Here is a 17769-nt window from a genome sequence, read left to right on the forward strand (position 1 = left end):
TAACATGAATTTTATATATTCATAAATTTGAATAAGGAGATTTTTCCATAGTCAAGGTCGGATAGTAAGTAAGCTGTAAATAGTATGCAAGAAACAACATTTTTGTATTTACAGCTTTGGTGTATAATCAGAAGTTTTGTGATGTGCCTTTCAACTCTCACAACATTGGTCCTGTCCATGTTGGCTCATAAGTCTAACTGATGGTGTAGGTAAGGTGCAGTTTCACTATAAAATCTCTCTGTGAAGGTGTTAGTTCTTTTATATTCATGGAGACCAAATTCACTAAACATTTTCTTTCTTACAGTTACCATAAAAACTCTAATTGAATGCTGCCTTTATTTGAATGCCAACTCTATTTGACCACTGCTAAAGGAGAAGGGGTAAAAAATAGAGCGTCACCCTTAAATTGAACATCACCTCCATTTGACCGCCACTTCTACATTCTTTGATCTCTACCAACCCATAATAGAAAATGATCAGAAGGAAAGTGTCCACAAAATCGTACTTATAATGACTCAGTTACATCGATAACAATTAATTCTTTTGTTTCTGTTCGTATCAAAGTCCATTTTCCAACACCAGAGCTTTTTTGTTTTTTCATTGAAACTTTAAAAGCAACACTACAGAAATAATTAATAATTGTATCAGACTAATAATAGCGCCTTGTTTAACTCTGTCTTGATACTTCGACATAAGTAAAAAACCATTTATATTTATGATGGTATATATATTATATAATAGATGTTATATATTATGTATAATCTATAACATACATAATATACAATATATATTACATTTACATAGTGGACCCCCACCATATGACATTAATTCATTCTGGTGTTGGAATCGTAAGGTGAAAATTTCGTATGGAAGGACATGGGAACCTATGGTAATTACCTAACGCCAGAAACACTTCGTGTTCCACATTATAAGGCGGAAAAACCATAAGACAGGGACGCCGTAACCTGGGGGTCCACTGCATACATACACATGTACGTGTTATATTATATATACACACCTTCATAACTATAAAAAGGTTATATTTAGTTTAAAATGCTACATACATGTATCTCTTCATAACATTGAAACTGAGGTCGTAATATAATTCAATGGCATTACATCAAGCCATTTTAGAGCACTTACGGCCTCAGCATAGGTATGCAGCAGTGAAATCACAGAATCGACGGCATTCCAAAGTGGCACCTCAAAGGCAGCAGCTGCTACTGATATCTGTAAGAAATTAACCATTCATAACTAGTATTTCGGTTCTAAATGTACAAGATGTGAGTTGCATGAGTTGACACTTTGATGCCTTCTCTTGTATACACAAGCAGGGCTTCTAATCATAGACCGTAGTCTGACATTCAGTCGACTGTGAAAGCACTTGGGGTAGCACAATTTTTATTAACTGAATATCATTTAAAAGTTCCAAGCTTGCGGAGCCCAATGAAAAGACAGCAATTAAATAAAGTCAATTTTTTTATACACTTTCAAAGATGTGATGCTTTAGATGCAACTGAATAGACATGTTGCGTGTACCCAGAGTTTGATACGGTGTATTTCTATGAATAAAAAATTTTAATAAAATATTTAATGAATAAAAAATAAATAGTTTTACTGTAAAGCTCTTGTTTCTTGTTGAGAAATTTTCTAGCTTTGTCTACTCTTGATCATTCATTACAAAGAATTTCAATATGGGTGCCATTGGACACTAATGTTCTGTCACCAGCCATTTTTTATTCCTCGATTAATTAGAAGTGCCCTGGGTATTTTGCCGATATCTCAAAAACTAAGAGTCCAGTCGACTTAAAACATCGGAATTATACTGAAAACCTATACTCCAACAAAGTGACCAAAATTTTGTAATCCAACGCAAACCAGAAGTATGAAAAAACTAAACAAAACTATCATGACAAGTTTACTGAGGTGAAGGACAAAGTAAAAAACATATCCTCAAATTTTCCCAGGCTCAGGCAAGTAAAGTCCTACACCTGCCTAAATCATCAATGTGAATCAATCTGAACCATGGCCACATAATTACCACTGAAGTGCTTAATAAGATGTCAAGGCTCAGATCATCAAAACTAGACTCTGAATGAAAGTGACTAAGATCTAATCTGACTCAATATCTTCAGATTCATCCATAATGTGGTTTACAATCCTGACCTGAAAACTTTGAAAAATGTTTTGATAAACGATGAGAATACTCTTCAGGAGCACTGCATGACGTAATAGCAGTCATTGTTATGGGTTATCAAAGTCTATTTTCTAACTCTCAATTTTTCAGTAGCTTCCTCAAACTTTGAAAGCAACACTATCGAAATATGGTAAGTTATAGCTGCATCAGTCTAGTATGTTTTACTCAATGGAGTTTCCTGTTTAACTCGGTCTCATACATCGACGAATGAGAAAACCGTTTAGTAAAAATGCTCATGCCATGGCATTAATGTCACTCTGCCTAAGAGGGTGCAAAATATTGGTGACATTAGCATCACTTCCGCCATAAAAGGGTTAAATTTATCTTTGTAAAATTCTGACTAGCTAATAAAAAAATAAAGCGCCACCCTTTATTTAAACACTATCTCTAATAGTACGCCACTATAGTAAAAAGGTTGAAAAATACAGCACTATGGCAGTGAAATAGAGGTTTTACAGTAGCCATTGTTCTGCTTAGCATTCACTAAGTGGTCTCTTCGACATTTGAATGGTGCTCTTTCAAGAAGAGACAATATCTAGCAAGTAACTGTAATGACTAGCCACCTTCTCTGGAGAGCGTTGCTCTGAGCGCTTCTCTAAGTGGTATGAACTCTCAGTAAACAAGGGGGGTTGATGGGAGTGATACGCATTTGGATTCTGGGGATCAGCAGACTCGGTGAGGTCATGTGATGGCATGAAACTCTCGGCAGGCAGGTGAAACTCCTATAAAACACAAATTGGAGAAAGTCTTTCAATTAGTAAAGAATGCGCTTTCTTTTTGCCAAAAAATTTCTAATCCTTTTAACTTACAATCAACAATCCCCAGAATGTGTGCATAGGTGCTTGTAAATAACTTCCATAAAACAAGTTCGGGATAATAATTATAAAACAGCTCCAGATAAATTTGAAAAGTATCTAGGGGAAACCATAGCACAACCTTTAGCTATGGAAAATCTCTTGTGTAATGTGCCTGCGTATAGTCTCCATATGGAGATCACTTTGACTGCCGACTGATTTCCTGTATTGGGAGTGATTCAAAAACATTTTTTACAAAAACGTGGATAAAACTGCATATATGACGATAACTTAAAACATTGGTGAGATGATTTAGCATAAATTATATAGGCCAAACATCGCTTAAAATCAGCAAAAAACATAGCACTGACTGCCACGAAAAAAATGCTGCTGTTCAGGACAGACAATCGGCATACAGCATAAATAGTAATGAGAACAAGTGCTTTCCTTTATTATACACAAGCAAGATTTTTCATTTAGGCTATGTGTAGCTTTCCATCCATCATACGCCGCTTATCACCCGCCACACATAGCTTTCATACATCATTTGTAGCTTGCCACCTGTCACTCTTATCACCTGTCAAAAGTAGCTCACCACCTGTCACACACAGCTTGTCACCCATCACACGTAGCTTGTCACAAAAAATAACCGTCTTGCACTCAAAAGTTATTAGAACACAAATTTTAATTACAAATAATTTTAGAATTTTTAAATTATCGAGTTAATGGATTCAGTTTGGCAGGATTGTCATGTGAACATTTGACAATGTTCACATGACAATCCTTTCAAATAATTTCATGCTTTGGCACAGACATCAAAGTTGCCTGACACCAGAAACACATCTGTTAGTCAATGTTTCCATTACGCTGTTAATCCGCAAGTTTGCATCATCCGCAAAATAAAACAGCAAAAACCAGTAAATCAAGCGAGTTTTGTTACTCGTAAATTTCTATCGAACATTTCATGCTTGCTAAAGATGAAAACGGCACACGTGAATGATGTGCAGGATAATGTCGCCCAAGCTATTCTATTTTAAAAATTTTCCACACTTCGGTAATTTCTATTTTGAAAGCATGAAACTAAGGGAGACAGGAGTCCGCCGCTAGGCCTCTAGTCACAGAAGCTAGGCCTCTAGTCGTAGAATTCCTTTTTTTTAACAAAGTGCCAGCATTAATTTGCAACACGTGAGCATCCATTGAATCACTTATCACACGGTAACTCAATGTGCACACAACTCCAAATCTGAATCACTCTTACAATGGAAACAGTGATTGTTGATGTGGCCTGAGCTGGATTTGTAACAGATAAGTTGTTCAGTCAGACAGGTTGATGCTTTTAACTAGCAATCTGTTAAGTTAAGCAGCCAAACATCATTTGGTCATTGCAGCTAAAGTATACTAGTTACTAGCAAGCTGAGGGAATTAAAGTTTTACCTTTTCATCTTCGTATTCCTCATCCTTGTCATCAAGGTCCATCTCAAATCTGTCCAATTCATTATCTTCAGTGAAAAAGTCCTGGTTTGTCATCTGTGACATTGCGTAGTTGATAAGGTGATCATCAGACTCTTCCCCTCCGCTCAGACCTGTGACATGAGGAGAACGCATCATGGCAGATAAATCCAACCGTTGATAGCGGGGGTGCAGTGATAATAGAATTGTAGTAACCACTAGTAGCAGCTAGCGGCCATGTGAATATGATAGCAAGCAATACTTTTTCAAAGAGTACCCAAGTGTTTGGATATCAGGACAGAAAAAATAACATAAACAACTTTAAAGGATTGTTTATGGAGGCGTACATCTGGACTGTAATATTAAACATTCAAAGCTCATCTAAACCCAGCAATTGATGATCTGGTCCAACATAAATAAAATTCAATTGATAGTCAGCAGTGTTTTATCTCAACTAAAAGGAATAGGCTAGTTAGAATCCCAAGCAATTGGGAAGTAGGATAGGTCTTTGCTACTTCTCTTGATGGAGGAAGCGAACCAATCCTCCAATTTGTTTGAAAATTGTTGCATGAAGAGAGCCTTTCAAGGTATTACATGAAGGAAATCCTAATACAACGTTACCTCACTTCCGGTAAAACAACACAGGAGGTTGAAGCGCTCAAGGCTGGGACAGCACTTACCTGATGCCATGTCTCCATTCTCAGGATGATGGGGATTGACTTGAAGGTCAGCCACAGAACTATTTGCTGTAATAATATACAGTGCTCAACAACATTCTGAGAGACCTTTACAAAATTACAGTATACGTAATCTAATGCATGTTCATCAGCCTCTGATATATGTTACTCAGGTTATAACTATGGTAAACTATATCATTGGAACCGGAAAATTCTAAACTAACACGTGTTGTAAAGTGATAATGGAAGTATACTATATTTGTGTTCCTAACACTAAGGACATATTCAATACTGGTCTCAATAAGGAGCTAGCTTTAGTTATCATCAAATATTGTAGGCAGAATGTTTCAATACTAACAAATGATGTGTATCTCTTTCCGGCGTTTAATAAATCAACTTTCTCGCATTATATAGTATTTATTATGACTCATAATGTTGAAATACTGCAAGCTGACACTTGAAGCTCTAAAGGGAAGCATGCAGTCAGATGTGCGAAGATGGCATGCAGACATTATGAGTATATTAAAAGGCGCAATCAAGATAATGTATGAATTTGAGGTTATCATTTTAATATCAGAGGTGATAGTAAAACTTCAACAACGTCTAGATCATGCAATACAGGCTTGCACTGTAATAGATCATGTAATGCGGGATTTCACTGTAACAGATGATGTAATGCGGGTCATGTAATGCAGGCCTTCACTGTAATATATTCATGTAATGCAGGCCTTCATTGTAATAGATCAATACTACTGCAGGCCTTCACTGTAATAGAACATAATTATATCAAGAGATTTGGAAACTTTTTTGTTGGTAACTTCTTATCAAATGTTTCCAACCACCTCATCAGCAGAATGGCCATAACAAGGTATTTGGTAAAACAGCTGTATAATAGACAACTACAGGGTTTCTCTGCTTCAAATGGATTCGAAGGTAACCTCTGCCTATGAATTCACACCTTACCGTTCCAGCGATACAAAGTTGCACTATGTTGATATTTCAATGAATATAGATGTACTTCTCGAAACGGAACTTATTAAAGCAGACTAGCTCTTGGGTCACGATCGCTCGTTGCACTAACTCAGCCATGATGCCTGATCAGAATTTTATTTTTGGTTTCTTTATTGCTTTTGTTTTCCTTATTACAAAACAGCAACAGAATTTACTACTTGCTATACAGTTACTACTTCAGAGGTCGCATGAACTAGTCATTTTTAGTAAAGAACTTTTACTATTCTAGAAGAGTTAAGTCTAGGAAGAGGTCTGCCCTAGTGCAGTGCGAATCTGTACAATCGATAGGTTCAGTTATTTAATGAATAAGGTAATAAAATGAATATAAAGGTAATTATCTCATCATTGTAGTATGAGGAACCTATCAATGACAATAATAGTTAGAATAGACCGGCGTAGTGCTGTGATTAAATGAGCTGAGTTTTTTTACCTCCAGTGGGGAGAGCTTAGCCAGATATTATCGATTCGAATCCGTCCGCAGTGAGCATTTCCGTGACATCGAATAATAGTCTCACTGCAAATGCCTTCGCACAAATTCAGCGAAGCGAAATGGCACGAATCCATTCAAATTTTACCGTTTCTATGATACGGAGTAAAAGAAACTTCGAATCCATTCGAAGCATGGAAACCCAGTGATATACAAATGTCAAAATTAATTTCACCTTGCCAATCAGTAATTATACAACATAATACTAAACTATTTATTAATAGGCAATAATAACAAATAATGGTCATTTGTACTAGTATGAAAACTTTTGCACTGATCATTTTATTCTTCTGATAAATTAAGTTCTAGGTTAAACTTGTTCTCCTCCCTAACCTCATCCAATATTGTAGCAATCACACACATACCTTCTGGTCTGGCCAGTAGAGAACTTTCTGGAAGGTTAATACTGTGAGATAGGAAGGAAGGCGTCTCCATATTGTTACATAAAAGAATCTTGAGTAGCAGCCAGTGCTTCATAATCTGAAGATGAGAAAAGATAATCGATGTATATACCTATTGTACGTTTATGTACCGTTAACCCTCTATTTGTGCTCTATGGCGCTGTATTTTTCAACGATTCCCTTCTATTGGCGTTATATTAGAGGTAGACAGTACAGAGTACAGAGTGGATCCTACAGTTTTTAAATGTCTAAACGGTATAAGCAACTCTAACAATTATTAATCATGTCTCAACGTACTTGTATCTGGTGGAGACGCTCAGCAACCTCAGCATTATGTTGGCACATCTCCTCGAAACTCTTGCCATGGAGAATGTAGTTTTTGGCACAGTACTTGAACCATTTATCATTGAAATCCTAAAAAGTATTATAGAGAGCAGGTATGAGTACGAGTATGAGCAGGTAGGAGAAGGTGGGGAGAAGGTGGGGAGAAGGGGGGGAGAAGGGGGGGGGGAGAAGGTGGAGAGAAGGTGGAGAGAAGGTGAAGAGAAGGTGAGAAAAAGATGAGGTGAAAAGAAGGTGAAAAGATTAAAAAAAAGGCGAGGAGAATGCGAGGTGGGGAGAAGGTGGGGAGGATGTGAGGAGCAATTGAACAACTGTAAATAAGGAGACAAGAACTAATTGAGGTTGAAGTTGATTTTGAAGTTTGGTAGCTGTAGAGACATACATAGGTAATACTGTCTAGTCACAATCTTAGCAATATGATTGGTAAATCATTACTGGTTGCACTTGCTCTCTAAAATGCTGAAGCTTATTATCATCATCCAAATAACAGTGTGTCGCTGCGGTAATAGCTGATTTCTATTGGGTCTAATCCCCCCTCTCCAACTCTATTTCTTGCCATCCTTTGCCACTAATTTTAATCTAACTACATTTTCCTCATATCAATCTTGACAATGTCTTGAAACCTTAACCTAGGCCTCCCTTGATTGAACTTTCCTTCCTTCAATTTGGAGTGGCAAACCATTCTCTCTAAATGTTCGAGCTATCTAACATTCATTTAAATAAGGATGCTTTGAGCAATGATATTTCAGCTCTTTTCAATACCTCAGTATCAGTGATCCTTTCATTTCAAGAAATATCTACGACCGATTGTATGTAGATGTTCCACCATGTATGCTTGCTGTCTGCCAGTTAGCACACTGTACACAGTCTATATTTCAGCGTCGTACGACAAATCTGCCAACACTGTAGGCCGATATACATGGCCTTTGACTTTCATTGAAACATGGTGGCTGCTCCAATAATCTAGTACTCAATTGTCTATGTAATGCACTAGCATCTCCACTACTCAGTAGGAATTCACCATCAAGCTTAGCATCCTCGGCTACAGTATTATTGCAGTGGCTTCCCGAATTTAAAGAACCTACATCTGGTAAAGATGGTCGTGTGGATGATGCCGCAAAACAAATAATCAGCAAAATAAAATTCAGGAGTTGTTTCCAGTTCCTTGAACTTATCTGGCAATTTCAGTTGACTGCTGGGTATAATGCTCCTTTAACGGTCAACTTCAAATATGGCTATTTTTTGGAAAAAGGCAATCAACCATCCAAGTCAGGCATTTTTATAAAACTACTATTAAGATGAATTACAAAACTGTCCACTAATCAAGAACACCCATAAAGTAACATACAAATCATATTTTGGTATTTACCTGCTAAAGTAAGAATAAACATTGTGTATACAAAAAAGAAAAACAAAGGAAAACAATTTAAAACATTTTCCCAGTCTTGAGGAGGCTTGTTCTATAATGAGAGTCAACTGGCTCTGGACAATAGTGAAAACTTTATCAGCATTCCCAGCTGATAAATGACTAGCTACTACATTGTATGCAAGGGAACTAAGTCTTGAATGGTCTATAGGAGGAGAAAATGTTGAAGAGATCAATATAGAGCTCTACAAGGACATGAAAGCACGACTCCTCCGATAATCAAACTCCAACCCGATGTTCGTAGATCAGGTGATCTAGACTATGGCTTATGATAGTTATAGTCACTTCAAGTGTAAAATATTATAGAAAAATAAAAATAACAAGTGAGCATTAGCTAGTGTTAAGGTTATCTGCAATGTCTGATGCTATTGTTATTTAAATACAACGCCTAACAGAAAGATATAAATATCCTTAAAAAGAGATTAGTTGAGGACTACACACTCGTGATATCCCTTAGGAGAGATTAGTTGAGGACTATACACTCATGTTATATATAAGAAGACAAAATAAACTGGTGTTCAGTAAATGAACAAGTTAGTTGCTAATGGCAAGTGATTTCATTGGTCAAATAGTGTGCCCACCCACCTGTTCCATTGGCTCAAAGAAGAAAACATTTGAAACTTTGTCCTTGATGAATGCCTCCCTTTTATCAGGTTTTGTCACAGTGGGCTTGAGAATATTTTTTACTTTAGCGCTAGTAGAACTTGATTGGCTGACCGGAGTTTGAGCAGTGGCTTTCGAAGCTGCAGTCAACAATAAGATTCCATCGAGTAAACATAGTAATTAACATGGCTACATAGCTGCTTGACAATTTACACACTACGTATAGTCACAGAAACAAAGAGAGTCCAAAAAGCATTCACCAAAAGGTCACAGAGTAGGTCATCAAAAGGTCACAGAGAGGTCATCACAGGAACGCAATGTTGGTCACCAAGTCAGAAAGAGGACCACGAGAGGTAATAGAAGAGGTCCAAAAAGAGTCAAAGAAAAGGTTATATAGTAGTCACAAGTTACCTAGTAGTCACCGAGATAATTAATTATAACAGGTAACAATGGTGGTCACTAAAGGGTCTCAGAGGAGTTCCACAAAGGGTTCTTGAAAGGGTCAACAAAGATTTAACAAAGGGAGTAAACTTAATGGTTCCAATTTAGTAAGGAAGGAAACCTATTGGGCCTTGCCATGCTATCTATTGGTCAGCACATTCTGCTGGGTCTTCATCAAAATACAAATATTTAACCAGTCTGAAGAAAACATGCAGTTTTCGAAGGAAATCTGTGTGGTACCTCTAGAAATTATAAATCTCAAAATTTCCAAGTTACGCTAATTTAAATGATCTTATTTGGATATATCAGTGTGTAACTTCCTTAGCAATGTAAGTACATGATTTAGACAAATCAAGTTATCGTATTTTCCACACCTTATCATACGGTGCACCGTATCATAAGATGCCCCGTATCATACAGCGCAGTCTCAATTCCATAGACTATTTCTGTAATTAACCAATATATATAAGGTGCACCACATTATAAAACACATTTTAAAACATGTAAAAAACAGCAACAAAGGCAAAACAGTGAATTTAGTTAACTTTATGTCAAAAGTTTGTCCAACATTCCAGGTTCCTCCTCATCATTATCTGAATTAGACTAGTCAACCAGTTGCGGTTCAACGTTGATGTTGACTTTCTCTAAAGCTCTGACAATAGAGGCTGGCTTTACCTTAGCCCTTAGCTGCCTCTCAGTTTACACTAAGCCTCATAAGCGTGTTGCTTTACCAATGCCATTTTAAGGGGCTTTTTAAACAAGTAAATAGGTTTTTCAACAATTAGCAGCACACCTCCGCTGTGTACTTAGCAAGAGTTTTCATTGTTCTAGCGAGAACTGGTCTGCAAAGTGATGACCATAGGTCACTAACCAAAGGCATGCAACAGATTTTAGAATTGAGTCTACACACAGAGCGCACCGTAGTACACGACGTATAGTTGACTTTTTAGAAAAATTTAGTCTTTTATGTGCGAGTTAAATAACTGCGTGAAAAATGCGGGAATTCAATTATTTAACCACATTATTGGTTCCTTTGCAATCTGTTTAAAAGCTGGCAAAAATTAAGAGGAAAAAAGCAGCCGTGCAAAACTGAACTTAAACAAGCAAATGTAATGGACAACAATGCTACTCCTAGTGAAACTAAGACTACTATTACACCGCACATGTCACACTGTATAAGGCTAATTATGCATCAAGTAATTAGAAATTGCCAAACAAATGGAGCAAAATTGTTTACTGTAGAAAACAACAAGACTAACTTTGTTTGTAGGTAACCTGCTTCTAGATTCTCTATCTCTAGATCACCATGGAGAGTGTACTACTAACAATCGGCTTTGTTTATCTATTCTAAGTTTCAAAGGATCCCCAAAAATTAGCTACTAGTAAGTTATCTCCTCCACCTGTAAGGTTCTGGGAAGACAATTGAAGTCGTTCATTAATGGCGAGCGCAAGCTGGTCAGTTACATTGAGGGAGAGAGATATAGGATTAACTTTTTCACAGAGTTTAACGGCATCATTGAATGAGTGCATTATGAGCCTCGAATCCTTTCCGCCACTGATGAATGTGTAGCTATCCTTCCAAATTATGCCTAGAAAGAGAAGAGAGTGCATACCATTACGTAAGTTAATACACGTTCATGACATAAGCTGGTACAGATATACAAACTCAGTATAGTTATCTTATTATATAGTTTCCCGAACGACAGATTTGTACTAAAACTACTAGATATGAAACTATTATGAAACTATACTTAATCTACTAACTGAGATGATGGAGTATATCATTATACTAGTAGGCAATGCGGGCAGCCAATAGCATGACAGTATCACATTCTTTTCGACCCAAAGACTCAAAGTGATAAGTGTATGCAACAAACTACAAATGAATAGAGAGGCTAAAGCTGCACAAGTATTCAGAAAGATTTCAAATAAAATACAGTCACTCAGAAACATCTTCAATTAGCCTGTATGATGTACCAACTATATAATTACAATCCATAAACTATTTTTACAATCAATCTCAACCTACTGCATGATTTAATAACCAATCACAATTCACAAAAAGTTTCGACAATATCACAAAACAAAGCATTTTACCAACCAATTACAAGTTAAAAAGCTTTTTGACAATCAATCACAATCCACAAAGTGTTCCGACCAATCACAATCCACAAAGTGTTCCGACCAATCATAATTTACAAAGCCTTCCATCATTTTAGCGTAGTCATTAACCAATAAACATTAATCACAGCACAGCCAACCAACGTGAGACGTACTTGTTACAACATCTTTGTGATCAGGGAATGTAGCGAGGGGGATGGACGGGCGGTTTAGCTCCCACACATGAACCTGCAGGTCTACCGAGTTGACTAGACTTGCAACCTGTGTAGGTTGTTTAGGCCTCCATTTGACTCTAGAGACTGGGGCTATACTCTGTATGCAGTGAGTTTGTTGTACCGATGAGCTTTGATTGGTCAGAGGCGGAGCAGCAAGACTCCATATCTGTAGAAATAATCAACAATTTCAGACACGTTTTATTCTGGTACAACAGAGAATGTCTCCACCTTTGTTGATCCTATGGATGGTTGATGATGAACACAACAAAGCTAAATGCACACATTGAAACCTTGAGCTCAGCTAAGGGCATTATTTCAGGCTAGCATTCATCTACATTCAACGAACATCACTAGAACACGACTCGTGATACAAAAAGTTGTTTGTCCGACTTTTAGCAATAACAACTTAAGTTACGTTTTAGTATGTATTTTGCTAACCTAAACTTTAATTTTACCATCATCTAAAATTTAATCGCCTATCTGTTTCCAGTTTCATTGTCACTATAACTTATAATGAATAACGCTGAACAGAGAGCGGGCATTGTATCTCTTCCATGCATTGTGGGAGGGATTTCGGTGAACAGCATATCGATATCTCTGTTATTCCGGTGTATTCAGCACATCGACTGCTAAAATTCAATCTTGAGAAAAACCTTTGTTGATATGGTGTGGCGGAAAAAATGTTGTATTGCGGGGACGAAAAACCATGTGTAGGATCGCAAAGGCAAAAAACCTATATAACAGGGCAATTGTAACTTAGAGGTGCACTGTACTTCCAGTTTTTTTGTCCTAAAACTTTATTTGGCATCAGTATATCTCCGAAAAGATTTTTTTTTCATAGTGTGCCATTAAAAACAATTTCACAAATAGCATGTACTGATTAGTAAGGCCTAATGATTGAATACGCTTGCTTCATCTCTAGAATGATGCATATCGATTTTATTATAGAACTAGATGAATGCCCAGCGGTGCACGGGTAATAAAAGAGGTTTTTGCACAGAAAATTTAGCATTAGTAACTAAATTTAGTTGCCATTAGCTAGTTTTTTTTACCCAACAAATTTGGGTAACTTAAGCTAGTAACTTAAAGGTTTACTTGTTACACAATTCACACTACAGTTATTTGGTATCAAAAATTTCACAATGTCTTACACTAGTGTGTTGTAGGTACAAAATATGTGGAAATGTGATTACAAGCTCTTGAAAGCTCAAAAACGAACAGTTAATTGCAGCCATCGTGAAAACGCCGTAGTTTGGAATCTCTTTATTTTGATGACGTTCTCAAACATTGCGGTTATTGTTTTAACACATGATGTTATCAGTGACGTTTGACAGTGATGTTATCCCGTAAAATTAAAGGCCAATAAAAGGCTCAATATAAAACATCTCGTAGCACTAGTTTATGACAAACACTTTGGGTTCTACAGAAAAGCTCGTATCAAATATAGATGCTCGCTACTTTACAGTTTTGTTTCAGCTTGGTCTATTCATCTAGCTATAATCTGATCATGTGACCCATACATCCTGCCAAATGGCGCGAACAATTTCTGCAGCATTTTTCGACTATCACAGGCGAACAACAGGCTCGTCATGTTTATCAGAGGTTGATATGCACTCTTTCGGGCAAAGGTTAAAAATTGAACAAATTTTTTTACGGTAGGTTTTGAGATATCAGTGCTCAAAGTGACAGCATTACGATGATAATGAAATAGATGGGTAATGACAATAGACATGATTTTATTGAATGTGTGAAGTATATTGGTGAAAATATTGCGATGAATGAGGTTCATGAAAGTGTAAACAGAAGCCATCATGTCCATCTACAGTACGTCCCATTTGAGCCGTTTTGAAAAAGGATTCCAATCTACGGCGTTTTCGTGATGGCTGCGATTAACTGTTCATTTTTGAGCTTTTAAGAGCTTGTAATCACATTTCCACAGAGTAAGACATGGTGAATATTTTGATACCAAATAACTGTAATGTGAATTTTTTGCATGTCAACCTTTAAGCTAGTGACACTATAATCAGAGCCATCTGAAGCCAGCTTGCTTATGATTATTAATTGCTTACAAACGTGATGCATGATGCCTGACGCTAAGCTTGGTGCGTAACATTTAAGTGCGTGCTAAGTATGTTGTAAGCTGCATAAGTATGTGCAGCTTGTGCAAAAGTATGTGAAGCTTGTGCATTAAGTATGTGAACAATAATACCATAGTAAGGAAAGGACAGTTTAGTGTAGTGGTTAGTATGCCTGCCGGCAAACCTGGAGATTCCAATGTCAAGTCCAGAGCGATGCAGATGTTTAGTTCCTAGAACTTTAATGTTATGGCTGGACAAATAACCGACAGGAATACGCTGAGATTCTCATAGATGAAACTTTAATGTATACATTGCTGCTACTACAGATGAAAAAAGCTGAGGCAATGTTTTTCAAGTTTATGGTACAGCCCAACATTACATTTAAATCCTCCCGTCTTTTTTCCCCAGTTGCTCAACTTGTGTAATCTCTGACAAGTCTGGTGCGATCTCAAGCACACTCCTCTGCGCTGCCAGCTGCCCTAGACACTCCTCTGCATTATCAGCTACCCTAGTTCTGTAATAAGTACACTCCTCTGCGCTGCCAGCCGCCCTTGTTCTATAATAAGCACACTCCTCTGCGCTGCCAGCCTGCCCTAGTTCTATAATAAGCACACTCCTGTGCACTCCCAGCTGCCCTAGTTCTATAATAAGCAGCACTTTGTGTCCCAAATTGATAATTACCATATAGCATGCGCTGTACTGATATTCGGATGAGGCTATCAACTTCGAGTCATTTTGTTTATTTTATGTAGGAGAAGAAAACTCCTACATACCTATGCATGGAGCTGCAGCAAATACTGTACATATCAATACCTTAATGAATTTGTCTCGACCGCCTGATGCCAATAGTTTCTCTTCTGGATGAAAATGAAGGGCAAAGACAGGTCCACTATGGGCAGGAAATTCGAGTTGACACGAGGAGGGGTTTCTGTAGTCCCAAATCTGGAAATAAGGAGAAAAGAAACCAACATTTGCACAGAGGAGATAACTTCGAAAGCACATGTAAATTAATGAATGTGCAATATAGAGGCTGCAGTGATCGCTATACAAATGACGTGTAGTACATGGCTTTCTCAAAGAGTTATGTTTTCATTTCTGAATGATATTTTATGTAGACACACTCAATTTTGAACATTTTTGCTTGCTGTATCGTATTTATCCTTAGATACCAATCATAGAATGCGTGCGCACATTACCGTATGTCTCCGCATAATAAGCCCACCTCACATATAAGCCGGCCCTAGAAAAACAGCCCTGAAATCAGGAAATTGATAATAATTCGCATCTAAGTCGACGCTATAAATCGTAATATGCCGGACGTAATTATCGGAGCGAAAGGTCGCAGAAATGGAGCGACTTTTGTAGGATGAGTACAAAATGTTTTTGATCGGTGAGTAGTTCTATAATTAACCTATTGTGTCTCCGCTTAATCAAAAAGAAACAATCATCTGGTTGTGTTGAGCCAATGAAAAACAAGCTTGCATCCCACGCTGACCTTGAGGCTGGTTCACACTATAACGCCGTTTGTCAGCCTTCGCCTTTCGGCGTTCATAGTCGATTATGTGAACTGTGAACCGATGGCATCGATGCAGCAACACGGACATGTCGGGAAAGTCTGCAGCTGTCAAACTTTCCTGTTATTTCGCCCAGCATCGACGACCGCCTTTCAAATGTGAACTATTTGGGCGATGGTAATTCGCAGTCGTGAATAGCGTGATTTATATTCGATTATGATAGTCGCTGCGGGACTAGTATTTAATTCCAGTTCACGAAAACAAAGAAGTTTGTTCGCAAAAATTCAAAAAGGGAAATGGGAACACTACGTCACAGAGTATTTCCTGATGCAGCAAACAGGATGGGTTTGTAATAGTGTGAATATCGTTATCATCGACGTTCACCGAAGTATTGTGGCATCAACGTCGAGATACAGTGATATAGTGTGAACCAGCCTCTAGTTTCACTTTGCAAAAACATTTTTTACACCATTTTTTCTTCGCGATGATCAGAAGCATTACAGCTATGTAGGTTTCACAAATAGTAGAACAATGGGCCCCTGCAAACTATCTATTGGGCAATATTAGTAGTGAGTAGTGACAGTGAGTATTTATATTTAACAGTGATAATAATACCATTAGCTATAGTAATAGTGGTAACTCGTCTGACTCGAAACAAGCTGAACTTGTCAGTCACGGTATTATGAAGAGGACAAAAAGTGTCTGAACTGCAACACCTTTGTGGCTTTTTATGGCATCAGATGATGTACAATTCTATGCCAATTAATTTTGGTCAAATGTTATGGCATCATATATGCACTGTCAAATACAGTGAAACTCGGATAAACTCGCCTTCGGATATCTCGAGCACATGATTAACTCGAACGGATTTGGTTGGTCCGTTCCCACGCAATGATAAATTGCTTTAGATAACTCGACCTTAACTTCGTTAACTTGAACAGTTTTTTTGCCCAACGGCTACCGAGATGGTTGTTATCGCTTTAGAATATCACTTTATTCCAAGCCATAGAGATAAACAACAACTTTTAGTAGTTCTTAGGCGTCATTATTACCACTATCGGCAAAATATTTTCGTTAACGACTTTTCTAAAGGTTTGCAAAAAATCAAATTTTAACAAACATCCGCTTGGGGATAGCCCCCCGCAAGCAAGGAGAAACCAGGTAACCTTCAGATGAACTTTAAGAAAAATCGGCAAAACTGGTTTTTGTTAAAACGCTCAAAAGAACAATACTATGTCTTTTTTTCGGAGAGTTTCAACTGTGATCAGGTTTTGCCTATTTTAATCTGAAAACGTCCTGGCAGTCACATCACCTAAAACAAACAAACGAATCTGAAGTAATAAAAGGGAAATATTTACACTTTCTGATAAAAATTGTTAAAACATTACATGAGAGGTCCCTTAACTTGCAACAAGCAATCAATACTTTTGATTTATATATAGTTTGTATATGTACTGATAAATACAATAATACATGCACTTGTGACGGTGTTCTCATAACATGAACGCTCTGATAACTCGAACACTTTCTCTCGGTCCCGTGAAGGTCAAGTTAGCCGAGTTTCACTGCATTTAGTTTTGCCGAATATTCAATTGTGACAGTAAAAAAATTTATTTGGTAGCCTAATAGTCGATAATGGTGGTAACCACTATTAAAGAAGCTGTTTAAGAACATTCGTTTCCTTCTACGGGTAAAATCAGACATTTCTTCGATAAAATATCTTCAACTGTACCAGCAATACTGTTAATGCATGTGACGAGCGTAAAACGCAAGTGATCACGTCGATGAACAACCAGCCACAGACTGTTATTGCTGTCATAGTGTACCATTATCAAACAAGAGCTACTTCACGTGGGTGTGCACACTCTTACCGTGAGAACAATAGCTTAACAGATAAAGGTTAAATGCACCGGTTCCATAGCATTTCTTTTTCAATGAATCTTCACACGCAGCTTTTCTTAAAGTGCAAGCCATGTACTACTGTATATAACACAATATAAGTAAAGTGCAAGC

At 37.4% G+C, this 17769-nt stretch overlaps 1 protein-coding gene across 1 annotated transcript in view; it reads right to left on the reverse strand.

The window, feature by feature from the left end:
- Positions 1-17769, reverse strand: part of LOC137391888 (GATOR2 complex protein WDR24-like) — a 33225-nt gene that overhangs the window by 4520 nt on the left and 10936 nt on the right. Inside the window, exons 7-16 of the mRNA XM_068078436.1 lie at positions 15056-15184; positions 12105-12330; positions 11229-11417; positions 9370-9527; positions 7314-7430; positions 6981-7095; positions 5121-5186; positions 4426-4574; positions 2761-2919; positions 1144-1230 (exon numbers count right to left, since the gene is read on the reverse strand). Coding sequence (XP_067934537.1) covers positions 1144-1230; positions 2761-2919; positions 4426-4574; positions 5121-5186; positions 6981-7095; positions 7314-7430; positions 9370-9527; positions 11229-11417; positions 12105-12330; positions 15056-15184 — 1395 coding nt within the window. The remainder of the gene's footprint in view (positions 1-1143; positions 1231-2760; positions 2920-4425; positions 4575-5120; positions 5187-6980; positions 7096-7313; positions 7431-9369; positions 9528-11228; positions 11418-12104; positions 12331-15055; positions 15185-17769) is intronic.

The sequence above is a fragment of the Watersipora subatra genome, chromosome 3 (assembly GCF_963576615.1).
Source record: "Watersipora subatra chromosome 3, tzWatSuba1.1, whole genome shotgun sequence".
NCBI lineage: Eukaryota > Metazoa > Bryozoa > Gymnolaemata > Cheilostomatida > Watersiporidae > Watersipora > Watersipora subatra.